This window comes from Danio rerio, chromosome 2, assembly GCF_049306965.1.
Source record: "Danio rerio strain Tuebingen ecotype United States chromosome 2, GRCz12tu, whole genome shotgun sequence".
Taxonomy (NCBI): Eukaryota; Metazoa; Chordata; class Actinopteri; order Cypriniformes; family Danionidae; genus Danio; species Danio rerio.
Window position 1 is genome coordinate 6,192,668 of NC_133177.1, and position 20,401 is coordinate 6,213,068.

Genomic DNA, 20,401 nt, shown 5'->3' on the forward strand with positions numbered 1-20,401 from the left:
GATGCTTAAAGCAAAGTTTGTTTAATATTTTTATTCTATTGTATTTATTTCTCATTTCTTTGCAGGGTGGAAATAACTGAATGTATACACTTGAAGTCAGAATTATTAGCCCTCCTGAATATTAGCAACCCTTTTCCTGCCCAATTTCTGTTTCATGGAAAGAAGTTTTTTTTAAACTTATTTCTGAACATAATAGTTTTGATATCTCATTTCTAATTACTCATTTCTTTTATCTTTGCTATGATGACAGTAAATAATATTTTACTAGTAATTTTTAAAATACAAGTAAAAGCTTAATTAGGGTAAATAGACAAGTCATTGTATAACAGTAGTTTCTTCTGCAGACAATCAAAAATATATATTGCTTAAGGGGGCTAATAATATTGACCTTAAATTGGTTTCAAAATATTTAAACCTGCTTTTATTCTAGCTAAAATAAAACAAATAAGCCTAGAAGAAAAAATATTATAGAAAATACTGTTAAAATTCCTTGTTCTGTAAACATAATTTGGGAAATATTTATAAAAAAAAATCTCAGAAGCGCTTATAATTTTGACTTAAACTGGCAATGGTTTTGAATAATCGTGATTACAATTATGACCAAAATAATCGTGATTATGATTTTTCCCAAAATCGAGCAGCCCTACTATTATATATGTATTTTTAAATACCAAAAAAAACACAAAACACATGCTTAAAATTCCAACATAATAGTAAAAATAATTAAAATTAATAACTTTAAATAATTATTTAAATTTTGCTCAAAAATGTGCTTGTCCAACGTGTTGTAAAGGCAAAATCAAAACAAATATGGCAGAGAAACTTAAATGCAGTTATTCTTCAGAGGTGAAGAAAAAGATTAGACAGTATGACAAAGCCTACCTAAATTTTGTTTTTATTGAAGGCCAAGACAAGTTAAAACTGATTAATTTATATTTTCTATACATATTATATATTAATATTACACAAACACACACATACACTATATATATGTATATATACAGTACAAATGTGTGTGCGTGTGTATTTATATGGTGGGGGGGCTCCACTATGGTGGGAACCACTGCTTTAGACAACCTTTTCTCCATTTTCAAATAGGTACAGAAAGTAAAAATAAGACATTTTAGCTTTAACAGATACAGGAACAAGATAACAAAAAGGGTGTCACTTCATCCTAAACGGCAGCTATGTTATGTTTACTTGGCCCTTTTTCTTCGCACTGTGCAAAAACAGAAAAGCATCTACTGTGCTAACATATACATATTGTCGCCTATCCAAGTTTTAAGAAACAACAACTAATAACTTGACTTCTAGTTTATCATTTGGTATCAGAAGTGGCTTCTATGAAAGGCAAAGGCCTCTAGATTATGCTTATTTGACCAAAATAAAATATGATCATGCCGTATGATCATGCTGCGCAATCACGAGAGAGAGTGGGAGAGAGAGCATGGGCGCTCAATCTGTAAAAACCTGCTGATTCAGAACTTTTTAAAAAGCCTGAATCAGTATTGGAGTTACCTTTGCACGCTGGAGAAAGGATGATACAATAGCTGAAGCATTTCTCTTAGACAGGTAATGTTCTGTTTCAAAATTATTTTAGCTTCACGCAAAGCTGATGTAACGTTGGATGTTGTTGTTACAAATGGCTTAAATCTTCACAGAAGTTTTGTTCAGCCACTAAAATCTTCCGATGAAAGATTAATAAGACTATTTTCAGTTTCATGAGGGACCTTTTACAGCATCGATAATGTAGATTTTAATTAGTTTAACAACAAAACACAAGTAAATACTGTTATTCCGCCTAGTGTCTCCCTATATTGTTTACCATGCAACTCTAAATATTCACTCTGAAATAGCATGTGAGTTCGGCTTACACGCCGCCGGACAAGCACTAGTGGCTTGAGGCCCCGTTTACACTAATGCGTTTTCGTTTTAAAGCGCATAAGTTTTGCTATGGTTACACCATCTGTCCACACTACGCCGGAGTTTTCGAGTACCGAAAACGGAGCGTTTTGGAAACGCTGAAGAGGCTGTTTTCATTCTAAAACACTGCTGCTCCGTCTCAGTGTGGATGGGGGAAAACGGAGACATCTGAAAACGGAGGCGGGGCTGCTGACATTCGCCTATTTGATTGGGGCTTTTCCTCAATATTTAGTAGCCTAACGTTACACAGTTCAGTCCTGCATCCTCTTCTTGTAAGTTCAGACTTTGCAAGTTTGATCAAGGCTGCAGTCTCCCCCTCCTCAGTTTGATATGGTAAACAGACTACCGGGTAAATCTTCAAAAGGAAACAGTGTACTTTATAACTTCATTCACATCACCCCGGCTACGTTGTTACACTTTCTCGACAATAAAATGAAAACATGATTTAAGGAACTGCCTATTTTCATTTTGATATTAACAACTTAACAGTCAGCAGAAATGTTGAGGCGTCGTGCTGCATGAGCGTCATCTTCACTGTGTGGATATTTATAACAAAACGGAGCCTATAACAACCGCCTCCTTTCAATTTAAGTGAAAATACGAAACATACCCTCTCTTTTGCTAAATATCAGTTTTAATAATCGATAATGGCCATTATAAAAGTATAACGTACAATAAGTTTATAAATTATAGGAAATGAAGGCAAGCGATCAGTCAATATACAGAATAGGCTACGTGCTTACATTAATCATTAACTTGTCTTTGCGCTCAGCCAAAACACGTTACCTGAGAACAAGTAATAGATTCCAATGACCAAAGTCAGGGAATATGTCGTTAGATACAGACAACAAAATGAATGAAATATCACGTTTAATAAATATAGTGAGATTAGATCCAGCGGGAGATGCTTGATGAGCAGTCAGACGAGCAGAGCTCTCATCTGGGTAGATAGGCTGCAGCGCTTGCCCGAGTGTGTGTGTGTGTGTGGTTACGTGATGTGCGTTTTCATCGTTTTGGTGTGGACGGAGAGCTGTTCAGAAACGCTGGTTGAAACGCTAGTGTGGACGCGGATGGTTTTCATTCTAAAACGCCGTTTTAAAACTAAAACGCACTAGTGTAAACGGGGCCTGAGAGAGGTTTCTTTTGCAGTGCTCGTGTTTAAGGAGGCGTGGCTCTAGACGGCAGGGGAGGGACTGTGATTCAGAGATTTATGCTAAGCTGTTAGCATTGTGGAAGATCACCTACTGCACCTTTAAGTCTTTAAATGTCATCTTAAGCTCAATACTAGCGTCTTACAAAATATCTAGTCAAATAATATTTACTGTCATCATGGCAAAGATGAAAGAAATCAATTATTGGAAATGAGTTATTAAAACTATTATGTTTAGAAATGTGTTAAAAACATAGTCTCTCCTTAAAACAGAAATTAGGGAATAATATACAGGGGGTAGATAATTCTGACTTAAAGTTTAGAGTTCATACAGTGGTGGGTTTTCTTACGCATAGCAGTGAGCTTCAATTGCACCTTCTATTTTTAATTACATTAGCTATTTCTAGGCCCACATGGAATCTGCGCATGCAGAATTACGCAGATTTTTAGCCCATCATTAATTTGATGATTTAGTTGATTCGTTTTTTTTTTATTAATTTCAGTATTATTATTGACTAATATGAAAATGTTCATCTGATTTATGTACAATGCATTTACAATGCAATTACTTTGTACAGTAATATTTTCTGTCTTTTAGTTGATATATTATTTGAGAGATTTACTTTGTTTACCAAATAAAGTGAATTAAATTTGATTTGCATTTTAAGAACTAAAATCATTCCGCAGAAATTCACAGATTTTTACCAAAATTCTCCGCAGAAATAGCAAAAAATGTCCGCAGATTCCGTCTGGCCCTAGCTATTTGTTAGTGCATAAGTCTTATCATTTGTCCAATACTGATTCAAACTATATCTTTCCCAACTAGTGTTATAATTGTAGGCTAAACTCAACCATTTGGTCATTCAGAACTACATTCTTGGTGTGAACAGACCTCAATATTGTGATCTAGGTGGGATTGAAATAAAGCTAAAATGTCTGACTACTACAGATGAAGCAATGGTGACCTCTGCTGAACGTCTGGTGGTCTAACCTGAGATATTTGATGCTGCTCTGTTTAGATGGCGGTGTATTTCTGCGCAGGAGCTCTGAAAGATGAGAAGTTGTTCCGTCATTATGCTCTGAATGTGCCGCTCTACACTCACTTCACTTCACCTATTCGGCGATACGCTGATGTCATCGTGCACCGTTTGCTGGGCGCCTCTCTGAGTGAGTTGCTGTACTGTTGGGTCAGGGGGCATGTGAAGGGTGCTTTGGCCAATGCGTTCTGCTGGATGGTTTTCTTTAGGGTCGCACTCTGAGGATCATCGTGGATGAAAGAATTATTGTTCATTTCCTTATATCCTATTTCCTCCTCCTTTCTTTTTTGTCTTTTCATCATTTCATTTTATAATTTTTCTTTTTTCATGTCTTTCACTATTTTTCATCATTTCATCCATTCTTTCTTTCTTCCTTTCTGTCTTTCTTTCTTTCTGTTTTTCTTCCTTCATTTCATAATTCTTTTTCTTTCTTTTTTTCATCTTTCTTTCATAATTTTTTTATCTTTCTTTTCATCATTTCTTTCTTTTCCTTTTATTTTCTTTTTCTTTCATCATTTCATTTAATATTTTTTTTATTTTTCATCTTTTCATCATTTGATAATTTCTTTTTTTAATCATTTCATTTCTTCATTTTCTTTTTTCTTTCTTTCATCATTTCATAAATTAGTTTTTTCTTTCTCTTCATCTTTCATTTCATTTGATAAATTCTTTCTTTTTCTTTATCTTTCACCATTTTTCATTTTTATAATTTAATTTCTTAATTTCTTTTCCTTCCATCTTTTTTTCTTTCCTTTTATTTCCTTTTTCATCTTTTCATTTTTATATATTTTTTTTACTTTTTCTTTCTTTTTCATCTTTCTTTCACCATTTTTCATCCTTTTCATCTTTTCATTTCGTAATTTTTTTCTTTACATCTTTTTTCTTTCTGTTTTCATCTTTCTTTTCATTGCAAAATTTATTTTTTTCATTTTCACCATGTTTTCATCTTTCTTTTCATTGTTTAATTTCTTAATTTAGTTTCCTTCCTTTTCCTTTCCGTTTATTTTCTTTCATCATTTCCTTTTCCTTCTGTTTTCATCTTTTCATCATTTCATTTCAGTTTCTTTTTTTTATCTTTTTTTCATCTTTTATCTTTCACCATTTTTATCTTTCTTTTCATTTCTTAATTTCCTCCCTTCCTTCGTTTCTTTCTTTTTTCATAATTTCATTTCTTAATTTATTATGAATATATTATGTAATCTTTTCGCCATTTTTCATTGTCAGTATCTTTTTCTTTCACCATTTTCATCTTTCTTTTCATCACATTTTATAATTTCTTTTTCTCTCTTTTTACATCTTGATTTCACCATTATTTCCTCTTTCTTTTTTTAATTTCATATCTTAATTACCTTTTTTTATTTCTCTCTTTTCTTTTGCATATGGTGCATATCATATGTCTCTAATTGATTTTGTCTGGTTACCATCACAGATTGTGGACCCCGTCTCAGCGTCTCAGGAGAGGAAGTGCACCAGCAGGCGTCTCACTGTAATGACAGGAAGACCGCCTCAAAGAGAGTCCAAGAGTTGAGCTCTGAACTTTTCTTTGCTGTTTTTGTGAAGGTATATCCATCATCATCACCAAATCATACTTTTTGTAAACATTTTTGCATTTAACCCATGATGTTTTTCCAAGGAAAAAATCATGCTGGTAAACAAACTGAATCATGTATTTATGACTTTTTATTTACCTAAATTATTTATTTAATTTATTTATTTAAATGTTTTTATTTATTTATTTTTATTTCAATATTATTATTTTACATTTTATTATTATTATTTTTATTTATTATTTATTTAATTGTATAATTTCTTTATTTTAATTTTATTGTTTATTTAAATTGTATTATTTATTTGTTATTGTTTTTATATTTATTATTTATTTTATTTTTTATTTTTATTATTTATTTTATTTTTTATTTTTATTATTTATTCATTTTATATTTATTTTAATTTATTTATTTATTTATTTATTTATTTATTTTTTATTATTTTATTTTATTTCTCTTGTTTTTTATAATATTATTTATTGTTTTATTTATTTATTTTTTTAAATTTTTTTATTTTTTTTGTAGGAGTGTGGTCCTCTGGATTCAGAAGCCATGGTCATGGGAGTTCTGGACCAGTCCTTCGACGTGCTGGTGCTTCGATATGGAGTGCAGAAACGAATTTACTGTAATGTATGTTTCAGAACTTTACATCATCCTTCCTTTAATATGGAAGTTGTAAAATATGCCTTTGAGCTTATGTGATATATTAGAGAATAATTTTAAAAACAAAACCAAGTACTTAACAAAGTAAAATAACAATTGAAATATAATAATTAACATACATTTCATTAAAATATAAATAATAGACTTCACAACTGATAAATAAAAATTATTATGATCATTTAAGTTAAAACTAAACTGTAGCAATATTTTTTTCGCTTGTCTACAGAACAAACCGTTTTATTGTTATACAGTGACTTGCCTAATTACCCTAGTTACGTCTTTAAATGTCACTTTAAGCTGAATACTAATGTTTAAAAAACATCGAGTACATTATTATGTACTGTCATCCTGGCAAAAATAAAAAAAATCAGTTATTAAAACTATTATGTTTAGCTAATAATTCGAACTTCAACTGTAACTTAAGGCTAAATGTCTTGCAATGCAGTGTATTGAAGTTAAGCTGTAGTAATGCATAACACATCCATTAATAAATACAGTTCTGTTTCTCTTCTGCAGTCATTAGAAGGTCTAAAGGAGGTCGAGTTTCGTAAAGTGGGAAAGAAGCCAGAGATGACGCTTGTTTGGGAAACGGATGACCCATCTAAGGACTCCATAAAACAGGTGTGCTACTCTGTTCATCTTTTATCTGTTTTCTGAAATTGTTGTTTTCATCACACATTTCAGTTGTGAACATTGATTTTAAAACATCGGCTGCAAAGACTTACAGGATTATAGTTTATAGTTGGCGTATCCAATCGAGTTTAATCGAGCTTAATCATCTTAATCAGCTTTTTATGTTAACTCTGTAAAGGTAACCGGTTTGCGGCTTGTCACCTCCGCCTATATCTATATTTTTTTTTTCACGTCACCTCATACTTTAGTTTCTCTTAAAATTTTGACCAATCAAATGCTCTCCAGTATGTGACATGCCCCGCCCCCCTCAAAACTCTAATCATTTGCTCTTCATTTGATGCGCTTGAACTCAACCAGAGCTGTGATGAAACAAATTTCTGTTGAGTGTTTTTTAAGGGGTGGTGCTACACTATGCCCCACCCTCTCTTGAGATTACCTCAAATATTGAATTAAAGAAATACAGTTTGTGTCACCACTTGAAAGACCCACAGACAGCTAAATATCAGGATATCCTAGCAATGGTTTAATTTCTGTGCATAATAATGTGTTGTCCTCTTCTGCAGGAGATCTCCATCTTCACCCTGTTGAACGTTCAGCTGAAGGCAGACGGAGCTCCTATGAAATACAGCGCGACGCTCAAGAGACCCTTAGCACCCATGTAAACCCCACCAACACCACTTTACTTCAACCAAACAGATTTGTCAGTAGTTCACACATCTTTTGCACGAACGTACCATGAACTCCGTTTTAATCCCTCTTCTTTGACTTTTAAGATTTTGTTCTCAAGACTTTTCGAAGACGGAAAGAAGTGTTTTTATTTTAAGCTATTTTGCTTTAGCCTCAGGAATTGTGACGTTTTGTTCAGGGATTGTTTTATACATTTTCAGCGTCTCTTTTGAATCTGAAATTCTCCCATATTAAGATGCTACTCTTATTTCATGCTTCGGGTTTTATTTCACACTTTCGCAAATGTGTCCTTTGTAGCTTACAGACATTTTTGTTTTGTTCTGCCTTAACCTGCGGCCTTTGCATTAGAAACGATTGCTTCAGAAATGACATTTCGTTAACTTCAGAAGTTATGTTAATGATTATTTTGTTTTCCCAATGGGAAGCATCGAGCCCTTAACAAAGATACCATTTTTATTAAGTGGTTTTTGAACAGTGCATTATTATCTATGGCCGAGTCGTTGGTTTTGTCGCAAATAGTGGATGTTTTCTTCTTAAAAAGGAACTTTGGGTGAGTTTGTTTTGTTTCTAGATGCTTTTAAATGATCCATTTTGTTTTAGAAATGCTTTTTGCATTGTAAAAATCGATTAGTTACTATACTTAAAGTGAGTAAACCTGTTGCCTTCAAAGTGATAAATTGATTTAAAAAACAAGTGGGTAAGACTTTAGTTTAATGGTTACTATTGCACATTTTGTTGACTAAAAGTTGCGTTGCAACTACATGCCAATTACCACTCATTTGAGTATTAGTAGACTGTCTGCTTAATATCTGCTGATGCTGCTCCTTTAACAGACAGTTAACTGACTATCAGTAACTTTGCAAGTACATGTCAACTTACACTAACTCCAACCCCAACCTAACAGTCTATTTATAATCTATTGAGAATTAGTTGGCATGTACTGTAGTGCAATGTTACTTAAATTCAACAAAATGCATTAAAGCGACCATCAAAACAAAGTGATACTAAAAATAGAGTTATTCCATTAAACTGTTAAGTTGAATGAACTTATTTTTTTATACATGTATGCACAGTTCGTTTACTTGATCATTTTTAAGCCATTTGTTTAACTCATTTAATAAGAAATAAAGTCAACTAATCGCTATTTACAAGTATCTTTGCTTTTTAAAATATCTGGCATATTGATTTACTTTACAGTCACTCCGTTGTAGTGTTGTCACGATACTGGAATTCGATACCAATCAATTTGCCGTTGTGTTGACGTGCTCAACAAAAAAATGACTGTGATTGGGCGTCAAGGTCACCGTTGCTGTTAACTGAGTGTAACCACAGATACAGGGACACTGGAGCGTTTTAAAGCCGCGATTCATCAGCGGATCGCTCGTATGTCAGCTTATAGACAAACCAGCTGATCGACATGACTTTAAAACGCTGCAGTGTCCCTGTATCTGTGGTTACAGTCAGTAAACAGGGATGAGTTTGGTGAACTGATGACCTTCACGGCCAATCACAATCATTTCTGTTGAGCATGTGAACACAATGGTCAATCAGCGCTGTTTAAGAAAGTGCTCAATTGTTAGCGGGAAATTTTAGCACTGATTGGTATCGATTTCCAGTATCGTGACAACCCTACTCCAATTACCCTGAATACATAGGCTTTGAACACTTAAAATTCAAACTACTTATTTAAAATGAGTTGAACCAACACAATTATTAGGTATTTTTTTGGAGGACAAACTTAATTATTTTATGTTCAATCCGCTTAAATTTGTTAACTTAATCGATTTGTGTTGGGATGACATGGAATCGTGTGGACAGAATTTGTTTTACAGGGAAGCTTTTGTAAATACAGACTTTTGGTTTGATCGATTGTGTTTTAAAATGTAATTTATATAATTTGATGCTTTCATTTTTGACCCACTTCCATGTGTGTTTAAGTGATCTGCTAGGATATTGATAACAGTTATAAACGATTGATCTACTGTAACAATCTGTGTCTACTGTATTGTGCCATACTTGGGACCAGTATTAAAACAATAAGACAAAAAAAAAAACACTAGAAAAAGGCAGCTGGTATCAACTTAATGTTAACACTTAGTCATTTCAGTTGAACAATTTGTACAGTAAGCTGTGTCATACACCATAATATCAGTTTAATTTATAAGAGCAGATGTGTAAATTTAAAGCGATAGTTCATCCAAAAATACTTCATTTACTCACCCTCAATTAGTTCCAAACATTTATGAGATAGTTTCCATGGTTTAACACTAAAGAAGATATTTTGAAGAAAGCTGGAAACCTGTAACCATTGACTTTCATACAAATACTATAGAAGTCAATGGTTACAGGTTTCCAGCTTTCTTCAAAATGTCTTCCATTGTGTTGAACAGAAAAAAGAAAAACTAATAGGTCTGAAATGAATAAATGGGTGAAACATTTTTGGGTGAACTGTCCCTGTAAGAGAGTTATGTTGGACAGTTAGGTTAGAACCAATGAATATCAATGTTAATTTATATCTGTTTCTGTCATTAGACACTAGTGTTATCACTGCTTTGTTCAAATTGACGTCATAAAGCCTAAAATCCATGTATTTTTAAATAATGTGTGTAACTGGGAAAAAGGAACATGGCTAATTGTGACATTCTGCAAATTAAAAAAAAAATCTTAACCAAAGTAATAAACCTGTTCATTTTTTGTTATGCCATGTATTTATATAACACATTTACAGTTGAAACCATAAGTTTTCATACACTCTAACAAAAGGAACATAACCATTTAAAAAAAAATGTCTGATGGTAAATCATACTAAACGTTTACTATTTTAGGTTCGTTAGGATTACCTAAATGACTTGCATTTGCTTAATGCCAGAATAATGACAGAATTTTTTTTGTTTGTTTTATTTATAAATTTCTTGACAGTCAAAAGTTTACACACATTTTCTTGAATTTATTCATTTTTTTATTCATATTTTTTTAGCTTTGCTTTTAAACTGTCAAACTTTGGTCAAATATTTTGTGTAACCTTCCACAAGCTTCTCACAATAGTTTGTAATTCAGGAAATCTAACTGAGTCTTACTCGCACAAGCTTTTTCAACTCTGCCCACAAATTTTCTATAGGATTGAGATCAGGGCTTTGTGATGGCCACTCCATAACATTCACTCTGTTGTTTTTAAAGCACATTTTAACTCAATTCTTTAATCATCCACCCGCATAGTTGAGTGGACGGGCTCAAACTAAAATAAAATTTGTATATTTTTCTTGGAAAAATTGTCTTTTTGCCAATTTCGTATAGCCTATTGTTTGTCTCTTTGTTCAAATATTTTTCCTGGTCAGTTATCTTCTAGATAAAATAGAAGAGCCAATAACATTTGAAGTGAAGTGCTTCAAAACCCGCAATATGCTTTAACAATGCCGAACCACTAAGTGAACAGTCAAATAAAATAATAATCTAGGCTAAATTAAAGTGAAATGTTCAGTTTCAGAGAAGCCTAAATTAAACTGTTTACTCATGTTGCGCCGGTGAATTACAATTTAATTCATTTAATCAAATAATTTGAAAGAGCAGGACAGATGTTTACATATTCGCATGTTCACAACAGCACTGAACATTTACCTCGGTAGAACAAACTTGGTTGGAAGTGTGAGACAACTCAGAAACTCGTGAGAATGGAGATGTCTGCTTATTTATGCCAGCCTGTCATGTAAACTTGTTTAAAGTACCTTGAATGGTAGCTGTTCGAGCTGTTCATGCAGCAGCTGGATCTGATCTGTCTGATGAAAGAGACAGGTTCTCCAGCTCAGGCAGTCTCCACCCCCTGCGGGGATCAGTATTTGTCTCATTAGTTTTAGGCCTTTTTTTTCAAATGTCTCAATTGAGTTTAGCTGTTTTAAAGAGCGTTTACTCATTTTACCCTGGTTTTAAGCAATAGCTATCTAATGGTGATTTTTAGGTGTGGAAAAACTGCCAGTAAAACTAAAGCCAAAAGATTTCTTTACCCATCTCCCACCATGCAAGTGCATACACACTTTAAAACACACACCTTTTTTGTTGTCATCCTTTCTTGCTCTGTCAATATATCGTAGTGTATACTGTTCAATAATCATTTTAAATTATGTAATAAAAATTTTTAAAAAGTGGCATTAATTCGCGCCCTCTCATGGTAGGTACGCACAGTGCGTACAGCCGTACGCCTGCAGGCGCCACTGTTTGGGGTCATGGTCTGTTTGGAAGACCCATTTGTGGCCAATTTTTAATTTCCTGGCTGATGTCTTGAGATGTTGCTTGGCATCAACAACATGAAAGCATGGATCCATCCTGCCTTGTATCAACGGTTCAGGCTGGTGGTGGTGTAATGGTGTGCGGGATATTTTCTTGGCACACTTTGGGCTCATTAGTTCCAATTGAGCATTGTGTCAACGCCACAGCCTACCTGATTATTGTTGCTGATCATATCCACTCCTTTATGACCACAGTGTACACATCTTCTGATGGCTAATTCCAGCACGATACGCAGCATATCATAAAGCGTGGATCATCTTAGACTGGTTTCTTGAACATGACAATTAGTTCACTTTACTCAAATGGCCTCCACAGTCATCAGATCTCAATCCAATAGAGTGGAACGGGAGAATCACATCCTGGATGTGCAGCTGACAAATCTGCAGCAACTGCGTGATGCTTGTCATGTCAATATGGAGCAAAATCTCAGGAATATTTCAAGTACCTTGTTGAATCCGTGCCATGAAGGAATAAGGCAGTTCTGAAGGCAAAGGGAAGTCCAACCAGGTACTAGCAAAGTGTCCCTAATAAAGTGGCTGGTGAGTGTATATGTTAATAATCATTCTGAATGATCTTTAAAAATCACCAGCAGCTCAAATAACTGGTTTGTAAGTTTAGCAGTGAAAAGTTCAACACAAACATTAAGCACATTGTGTGTTAATAAATCAATAATACAGCACTTATAGCTGTATAAACCGTTTAGTCATGTATTAATGAGTTAATGCTCATCAAATGATGAACTAACTATTTGCTAATGATTAATAATTCATCGTGTGCAGTTCAGTTATTAAAAAATGTTACCTTTCCTTTTTGAAATTCTACTGATGAACACTTCCGGAAGCAGGGTCGCTGAATAAGTAATAAGGGGGCGGGCACTGATGCACTATTATTAAAATGTAGCCTATGAGAGGCCGCCTTCAGGACCAGTGACTCCGCTAACCGGATGGGGGTCTGCAACTGTACGGTGTGGGATGCTTCATTATCATCACACACACATGCACAAATCAATACTGTGACCGAATGGCATTAAATGTCACGGGGTGCAAATGCGTTTCATTTCGTCCGTTAAACCAACACGGATTGTAAATCACTATCAGTTGTATTCATCATATATAGTGGCAACCCGTGCGCTCTTCAGATCACCTCCGCACTTCAGCGCGGTTTATACCGTTTTTTTTTGTCAGCACAATGAAAGTTACAGTGGATTTTGAGGAATGCCTGAAAGATTCGCCACGTTTCCGGTGAGTCTGACGTTAATATCAGTTCATATGCTGGTTAATGATGTACAAAAGCGGATGGACGGGCTGCGCCTCAGAGCTGGGGGTCTGCATGGTGCCCACCTACAGCACAGCACTGCAGGTACAGGCGGATTAAACATACGATAAAATGTCCGCTTAATCAAGATATGCCATCACAAATGTTTTTACAAGCCGTGGTCTATCACACCTCACCCATTTTCATTTTGGTAACTCCATCAAATGACAGTAGGCTATTCATACAGTGGAGGAGTAGGAGGAGGGCGCCGCGTTTGTCCCATTCACCAACATGAAAACGCTCGATTTCCTCATGATACACCAATATCTAAACTGTTTTTATCACGGAGACGGGTTTTAAAATCTTTTTTCCTAGTCTATAGTGCGTTTTGATGTTGCAGACATTCGTTTGGCGTGTCTGAAAGATGTTATATAATGGCCTTCAAATGTTTATGATGTAGATTATGCGTTAGTCAAACCAGAAAATATTATATAGACACCTTCAAAATGTGCTTTGACCACCACAGTTATTGTACTATAGACTATATTATTTAATAAATAGTAATGAAATATGATGACAAGAATTTCTTGTAGTTATTAGGATACTCTCTGCCATCAGGCAAACCTGAACGTATTATTATATATATTATAACATATAATTTCGATGCAGCAGAATTGTCAGTTACAGCTGATTTTTAGTGCACATTATAAAGCATTTTGGACATGATATGTTCACGGTTAACTTTATTTTTTTAATCCCAGTGTCCAGCACTTAATAGTAAAATAAATGTAAAAAATTATATTTATTTATTTATACGCTGCAGATTTTTAAGGATGCTAATCAGATATTTGTAGATGTTAGTTTAAAAAATCATAAGTTTTAATGGTTTGGACTAAAAATTATTTTTGTGTTGTAAATTTAGTGGTACTAAAAATCTACCAATAGAATGCATTGTAATATTAACTATTTCACCAATTGTTAATATTACAACAAATGGTGAAATAGGTATTTAAGTATTAAGTTATTCTCATCAGAGATTTATAAAAAAATGGGTTATATCTTATATAATTATATTTTTTATATTTTATGGAATTATAAAAGCTTATTTATCATGTTAGGATTTTATAGTGTTTTTATAGTGATGTTTTTTCTGTTCTTGTTGGGTCTGTTGCAACATAATTTCGTTCTGCATTACAATTCTATTGTGATGATTTGAATGACATAAATAAAGGAAACTGAAACTGACTTTACAATTCCTGTTATAACCACACACACAAAAAAAAAAAAATATATATATATATATATATATACATATGCATACATACTGTATACATACATACAAACAGTTGAAGTCAGAATTATTAGCCTTCTGTTGAATTTTTTTCCTTTTTAAATTTTTCCCAAATGATGTTTAACAGAGTAAGGAATTTTTCAGAGTATTTCTGATAATATTTTTTCTTCTGGAGAAAGTCTGATTTGTTTTATTTTGGCTAGAAATTAAAAAAAAAAAACTTCTAAGGTCAAAATTATTAGTCTCTTTCAGCTAATTTGTTTTTCGACTGTCTACAAAACATACCATTGTTATTCAATAACTTGCTTTATTACCCTAACCTGCCTAGTTAACCTAATTAACCTAGTTAAGCCTTTAAATGTCACTTTAAGCTGTATAGAAGTGTCTTCAAAAATATCTAGTCAAATATTATTTACTGTCATTATGGCAAAGATAAAATAAATCAATGAGTTATTAAAACTATTATGTGTATGTGAAATGTGTTGAAAAAAAAAATCTCTCCAGTAAACAGAAATTGGGGAAAAAATAAACATGGGGGCTAATAATTCTGACTTCAACCATATATATATATATATATATATATATATATATATATATATATATATATAAACAGTCAAATAAGTTTTAACCTTTGTCACTTAAAATTACTTTGTTTACTTATTTTTGAGATTTAGAAGCTTGTTTGGGGTGCTGTCCTGGGAGAGAGCCCTGAGCTCATAAGATCCTCAAGCCTGAGGCTCTTTCCCATTTGCAAGGCGAGAGGGGAGTTTGAGCTCAGGTAGATCTGGAGAACTCCTCTGCTGTGGGAGGAACCCGGGGGAAACCCATGTGAGCACAGGGAGAACGTGTAAACTCCACACAGAAACGTCAGCTGGCTTGGTAAGGACTAGAACCAGTGACGTTCTTGCTGTGAGGCAACAGTGCTAACCACTGGGCCACCGTGCCACCCATCTAGGAAAGGAGTAGGGGTGGAAGGGTGGATTCTTTAAAACGAAGATGGCTGTTATATGGAACTCAGGGTATTTATAGTGGCTTGGGAATCTTCTGATTGGTGGATAATAAATTGGATAATGCAGGACCGGCTGTAAGCAATCAAAAGCACGTGATCCTCTTGAAATTAGTTTATAAATAAACTTCTCTTATTGCTTCACTCAGTGAACTGCTAATAATGGAAATTCTGTGATAATTGCTTTTTCTTTGTATATGTCTACATGTTACATATAAAAACATTATTAAAGTAGTTTGAATGAATAATAAACAGAGCCTTCTGTTTGAATTTAAAGAATGAAGCGATTAAATGGCGAAACAAGAGTAAACTGTGTTCAAGTTATATTCAGATGACGGGATTTGATTTCATCGGTTCCAAAGGAATTTAATCTTTGGTTCCATTTGCCTACAATTAAGTTGAAATAGCATCCTTCAATTATGTGTCAAATGTCTGTCTGTATTCATAAGTTCACAGATGATGCTTCAGATAATTTGTGCAATGATATTTTGTAGGGCCACAATAGAGGATGTGGAGGAAGACTTTGGAGAACTGGAGTCAAAACTTGACAAGGTATGATTTTCTCATTGACATACTGGCTTTAAAGTTTGCTTATGTGTTTTTTTTTTACTTTATATATTAGAATTGTTTGCCATAATAGAATAATGGAGGTCACACTTAAAGAAAAAACACAACAGTTTTATTCTTGGGTCTGAACAACAAACAACTAGCACCAACGAAACTCAACTGTGTTGCACCCTCAAGTTGGATTGCATCTAGACCCAAAATCTGTGCGTGAACACACCGAATGGACGAAAGGCGGCTGGAACAAGAGCCACGTTCTAAACGTCTGCAAGATTACGTGTCTTTCCACGGGGGAGCGTATCTGTTTACTTCCAAACTTCTTCCAAACAAAGCAGCATTCAGTACCGTTATCACAGTAATTGTCACTCACCATGGAGGGATTTTCTCATGCAAATAAGTCTGATAATCCAATAATCCATATGGTTTGCAAATATTTGAGAAATATAGCAAAATTATCGTGTTTTGATTTGTTGCAGAATAACCAGTCAGAGCGCTCTAATCTGCAAACGGTCTGACACAGTTTTGACATGTTGAATTGGGCCAATGAAGTCTGAGGGTGCTTTCACATTAGCACTTTTGGTCTGCACCCGGGGTTCGTTTGACGTCATAGTACGGTACGTTTAGCTAGTGTGAACGTGTCTTCTAAACTCGGGTGCGCACCCGTGAACCGTACCCGAGTCCACTCTGAAAGAGGTGGTCTGGGGTACGGTTCATGCGAACTCTGGTACGGTTCACTTCTGATGTGAATGCAATCGTACCAAATCACGGAAGTGAACCACCAACTGTACAACAAACTATCGTTTTCATAACATTCGTTCGTGTTTGTGTGTGTGTGTGTGTGTGTGTGTGTGTGTGTGTGTGTGTGTGTGTGTGTGTGTGTGTGTGTGTGTGTGTGTGTGTGTGTGTGTCAGTGTCAGTCAGTCAGTCAGTCACGTTTCGTACCTTGGTGACACGCGCGGGACTGAGCCAGGGCAAACACAGTGATACACAGTGATGTCTGCTTGTCTCCTCCAAAAACAGCTTCTGCAGACACTGTGTGATGTTCTGAATGTTTATAATATGTTTGCGGCAGATAGACGCGAGTCGCTTTCTGTATGTCCAAAATCAGAAGCTTCAGTTAGAGCAGAATGACCGCGATGTGCGGACGTCGTTCCATTTCGGCGCTTGCTTTCTTGACCGTCAACTAGCAACGGCCGTAAACAAAACAGCAGCTCGATGGCGCAAGCGTACCGGGGTTCAGAAGGAAAAAAGACAGTATGAACACAAACCAACTGAGGAGGTGGCAGGGGGAGACAATCGAACTTGGGGATGCGGTGGGGAGGGGTGAGAAGGGTGCGTGACCTATTTGAGGACCGGGAGGGAGACGCACGATTATTGGGAGATTACTTATCACTCGTTTGGGGGCATCCGGGAGTCTCTGTGCATTTGCGGGAGACTTACAAAACTTCCGGGAGACTTGGGATGTCTGGGATGACCTCCTGCCCTACTCATAATTCTCTCTTCATATAGCCGTATGGCTTTTACATATCATAATACACTGCGATATAACCAGGATCGGATCGTATTGCTTTCTCACTACAATCAATCCGCTCCAGAGTTCGTTTCAATCGAGCTGAAACCACCTCATTCAAGTGATCTCGGAGCGATTGTTTTGGCGCGGATCTGAGCGGATTCACATATGCCAAACGAACCGCGCTAACTGGGCAAACAAGACAGGTTCCGAAACAAAAGTCTAGGTGTGAAAGCACCCTGACATTAACCCGAGAAGAGCCCACATGTGGAACACACCAAACCAACTGGCCGAACTTATAGACCGACGAAGCCCAACAACCGGCCGCCAGCTTGATGTGTCCTGGCACTAAGGTGTGATGGGTATCCTCCATCTAGTAGTGTTATTCCTCAAGCACCATCTTGATGGCTAAAAACTCCTGACTGCTGATGTCCAGGACAGAGTGTTGGGCGGGGAGAATGTGAGAGTTGGCAGTATTTCCAAATGAAGTGACAACAGAAGATTGCGAAGCCAATGAATCTCTGGAGTGTCTCTGATGGTGTTGTAAGCAAGTCAGAAACCTTCCTCTAGTCCACTCCTTCAGGGCTGAAGTGCATTTCCAAGTGCTTTTTGCAGTTTTTTGAACTGCAACAGGAAGATTAATGAAACATTAATCAAAGATTTATAGCCTGAGGAACAGACAACGAACAATGAAGACAATGAAGTCTGCCCTTGTTCTAGAAGTAGATGAAGATGTAGGCAGTGATGGAAATACTCCTAGAACATTTGAAACCGGGGGAAGTAAATGCAAGAACTTAGTTTTAAGACTTGTATTGGCAATTTATCAATATTTCCGTTTACACTTACTTTTAGTCATTTAGCAGACACTTTTGTCCAGGAATTCAGCGATTCAACAAGAAGAGTTAATTGATTATTACGCTGGAATGGGAGTATTGACCTTATTCTGAAAGGCAAAGGCCTCTAGATAACGGCTATTTTGCCTAAATAAAATATGATCACGTCTTGACTTGAATGATTTAATTAGGACAGTAAGGTCTGACTTTGCTAAGACAAAAGTCTTGACACTGAACAGAAATAATGTACAGTCTAGCATATAAAATCATGGTGCAGTGGAAAAAGATGACTCTTATGAGCTTGGAGGACTGCATCCAAACATCTCTGCAATGACTCAAATCACTTATTAATAAAGTCATCTGGCATGGCACAGAAAGCGTTCTTGCAGGACTCCCAGAGTTCATCAAGATCCTTTGGATTCATCTTCAATGCCTCCTCCTTCATCTTACCCCAGACATGCACAATAACATTCATGTCTGGTGACTGGGCTGGCCAATCCTGGAGCACCTTGACCTTCTTTGCTTTCAGGAACTTTGATGTGGAGGCTGAGCTATGAGAAGGAGGGCTACTGTACTGTTACTGTACATTCAGAGGTTTATTCATGTTTATGTTGTACATAGTAACAAACAGCAACATTGAATTCTGACATCAGATCGGTAACTTCACTTCCTTCCATTTGCTCACGTCTCGTCCATTGATTTATGTTATTGCATCTTGGCGTGAGAAATGCAAGGTATGGCTTGTGAGCATGGGAAGTGGTTGAAATCCATGCATCTTAATGTGAATGCATGTGATTTGAGAGCCCGGGAGTTTAGTTTCTAGCTATATCAACCTTGAAAATAGCTCCCCTTGAGTTAAATAGTTGATTTTTATAAATTTTTCAACCATTCAGCTGATCTCCGGGTCTGGCGAGAACACTTTTAGCTTAGCTTAGCATAATTCATTGAATCAGATTAGACTGTTAGCTCAAAAATGTACTTATTTAAAGCTTGATCCTTCTGCAGATGCAGATGTGTACTATTTTCTAGACCAGGGGTGTCCAAACTTTTTGGGCCGAGGGCCAGATGCAAAAAAAAAAAAAAAAAAAAAAAAAAACCTTTGTCCCGGGCCAAATTTTACATACATCACACAGACACGAATATATATATATATATATTAGGGGTGTCACGATTTTGATTTTTAATCGAAATCGATCGAAATTTATGCTCAATTTCGATTATCGAATCAAAAAGTAGAATCGTCGATACTGCCATGCCCCCATGTCACGTTAGCTTGGCTTGCCAAGCGGGAAAAAAACAGGCTTGTTGAAGTGCTTGTTAAACTGCAGAAGCAGGAGACCCGTCGACAGAACTTAAACCCTCTCCTCTTCCAATGAAGTCGCCGGTGTCTAAGCATTTTGGATTTCCAGTGAGTTATGTTGACAACGTACGTGTTGTCGACAAAAAAAACACAGTTTTGCAAGCTCTGCTATGTACGTTTTACGTACGGTTCGTCCGATAGACAACACCGGCATCGCGATCCTCCGCCCGCCCCCGTTGCAAATCCGCTCGCGAAAAGTACACACTCAGGCCCTGTTTACACTGTCTTTGTTTTTAAATGGCATTTTAGAACGACAACGATTTGACATCCACAGTGGCGTGTAGCATTTCTGAGCAGCCCTCCTTCCTCTCTACCTCTGAAAATGCACATCACGTGACCACACAGACACAGACGCACACACAGCCAATATGAGCTCGAGACAGCAGGTCCAGGCAGTCAGAGGACTGCTTCAATCTTTCACTCACTTGTACTTAATCATTTTAGCTAACACCTCAGATACTGTTGGCTGGTTCCTGTTGGTTGTGCGTCTTTTTACCGACGCCATTGTAACGACACAGATCACTGCCTATTGACGAGTCCCGCAGAAAAAGTGATTGACAGGTGGTAATTATGTGTGTATCTTGCCTTTATTCATTTACTGTATGATTTGTTTATGGGTAAAACAAAGACCATGCAGGTCAGGTAGATTAAACGGTAGGCTA

At 35.8% G+C, this 20,401-nt stretch overlaps 2 protein-coding genes across 17 annotated transcripts in view; both read left to right on the forward strand.

The window, feature by feature from the left end:
* Positions 1-9,694, forward strand: part of dis3l2 (DIS3 like 3'-5' exoribonuclease 2) — a 43,448-nt gene extending 33,754 nt beyond the window's left edge. For 2 of the 6 annotated variants that reach the window (XR_012390400.1, XR_012390396.1), the window contains exons 17-22: positions 4,093-4,240; positions 5,540-5,670; positions 6,183-6,287; positions 6,837-6,941; positions 7,517-8,951; positions 9,078-9,694. Coding sequence is in view for 2 of the 6 variants with exons in the window: in XM_073922805.1 (XP_073778906.1) it covers positions 4,093-4,240; positions 5,540-5,670; positions 6,183-6,287; positions 6,837-6,941; positions 7,517-7,615 (588 nt within the window). In the remaining 4 variants the exon portion in view is untranslated. Of the gene's footprint in view, positions 1-4,092; positions 4,241-5,539; positions 5,671-6,182; positions 6,288-6,836; positions 6,942-7,516 lie in introns of all 6 variants that reach the window. The other 4 variants (XR_012390399.1, XR_012390395.1, XM_073922805.1 and 1 more) reach the window with 2 other exon arrangements.
* A 3,161-nt stretch (positions 9,695-12,855) lies between these two features.
* The window catches only part of acap2a (ArfGAP with coiled-coil, ankyrin repeat and PH domains 2a), a 38,931-nt gene continuing 31,385 nt past the window's right edge, over positions 12,856-20,401 (forward strand). For 5 of the 11 annotated variants that reach the window (XM_005163249.5, XM_009297237.4, XM_073922845.1 and 2 more), the window contains exons 1-2: positions 12,856-13,162; positions 15,967-16,024. In XM_005163249.5, the coding sequence (XP_005163306.1) occupies positions 13,110-13,162; positions 15,967-16,024 (111 nt within the window). In that variant the 5' untranslated portion in view covers positions 12,856-13,109. Of the gene's footprint in view, positions 13,281-15,134; positions 15,346-15,966; positions 16,025-20,401 lie in introns of all 11 variants that reach the window. The other 6 variants (XM_073922878.1, XM_073922899.1, XM_068213489.2 and 3 more) reach the window with 4 other exon arrangements.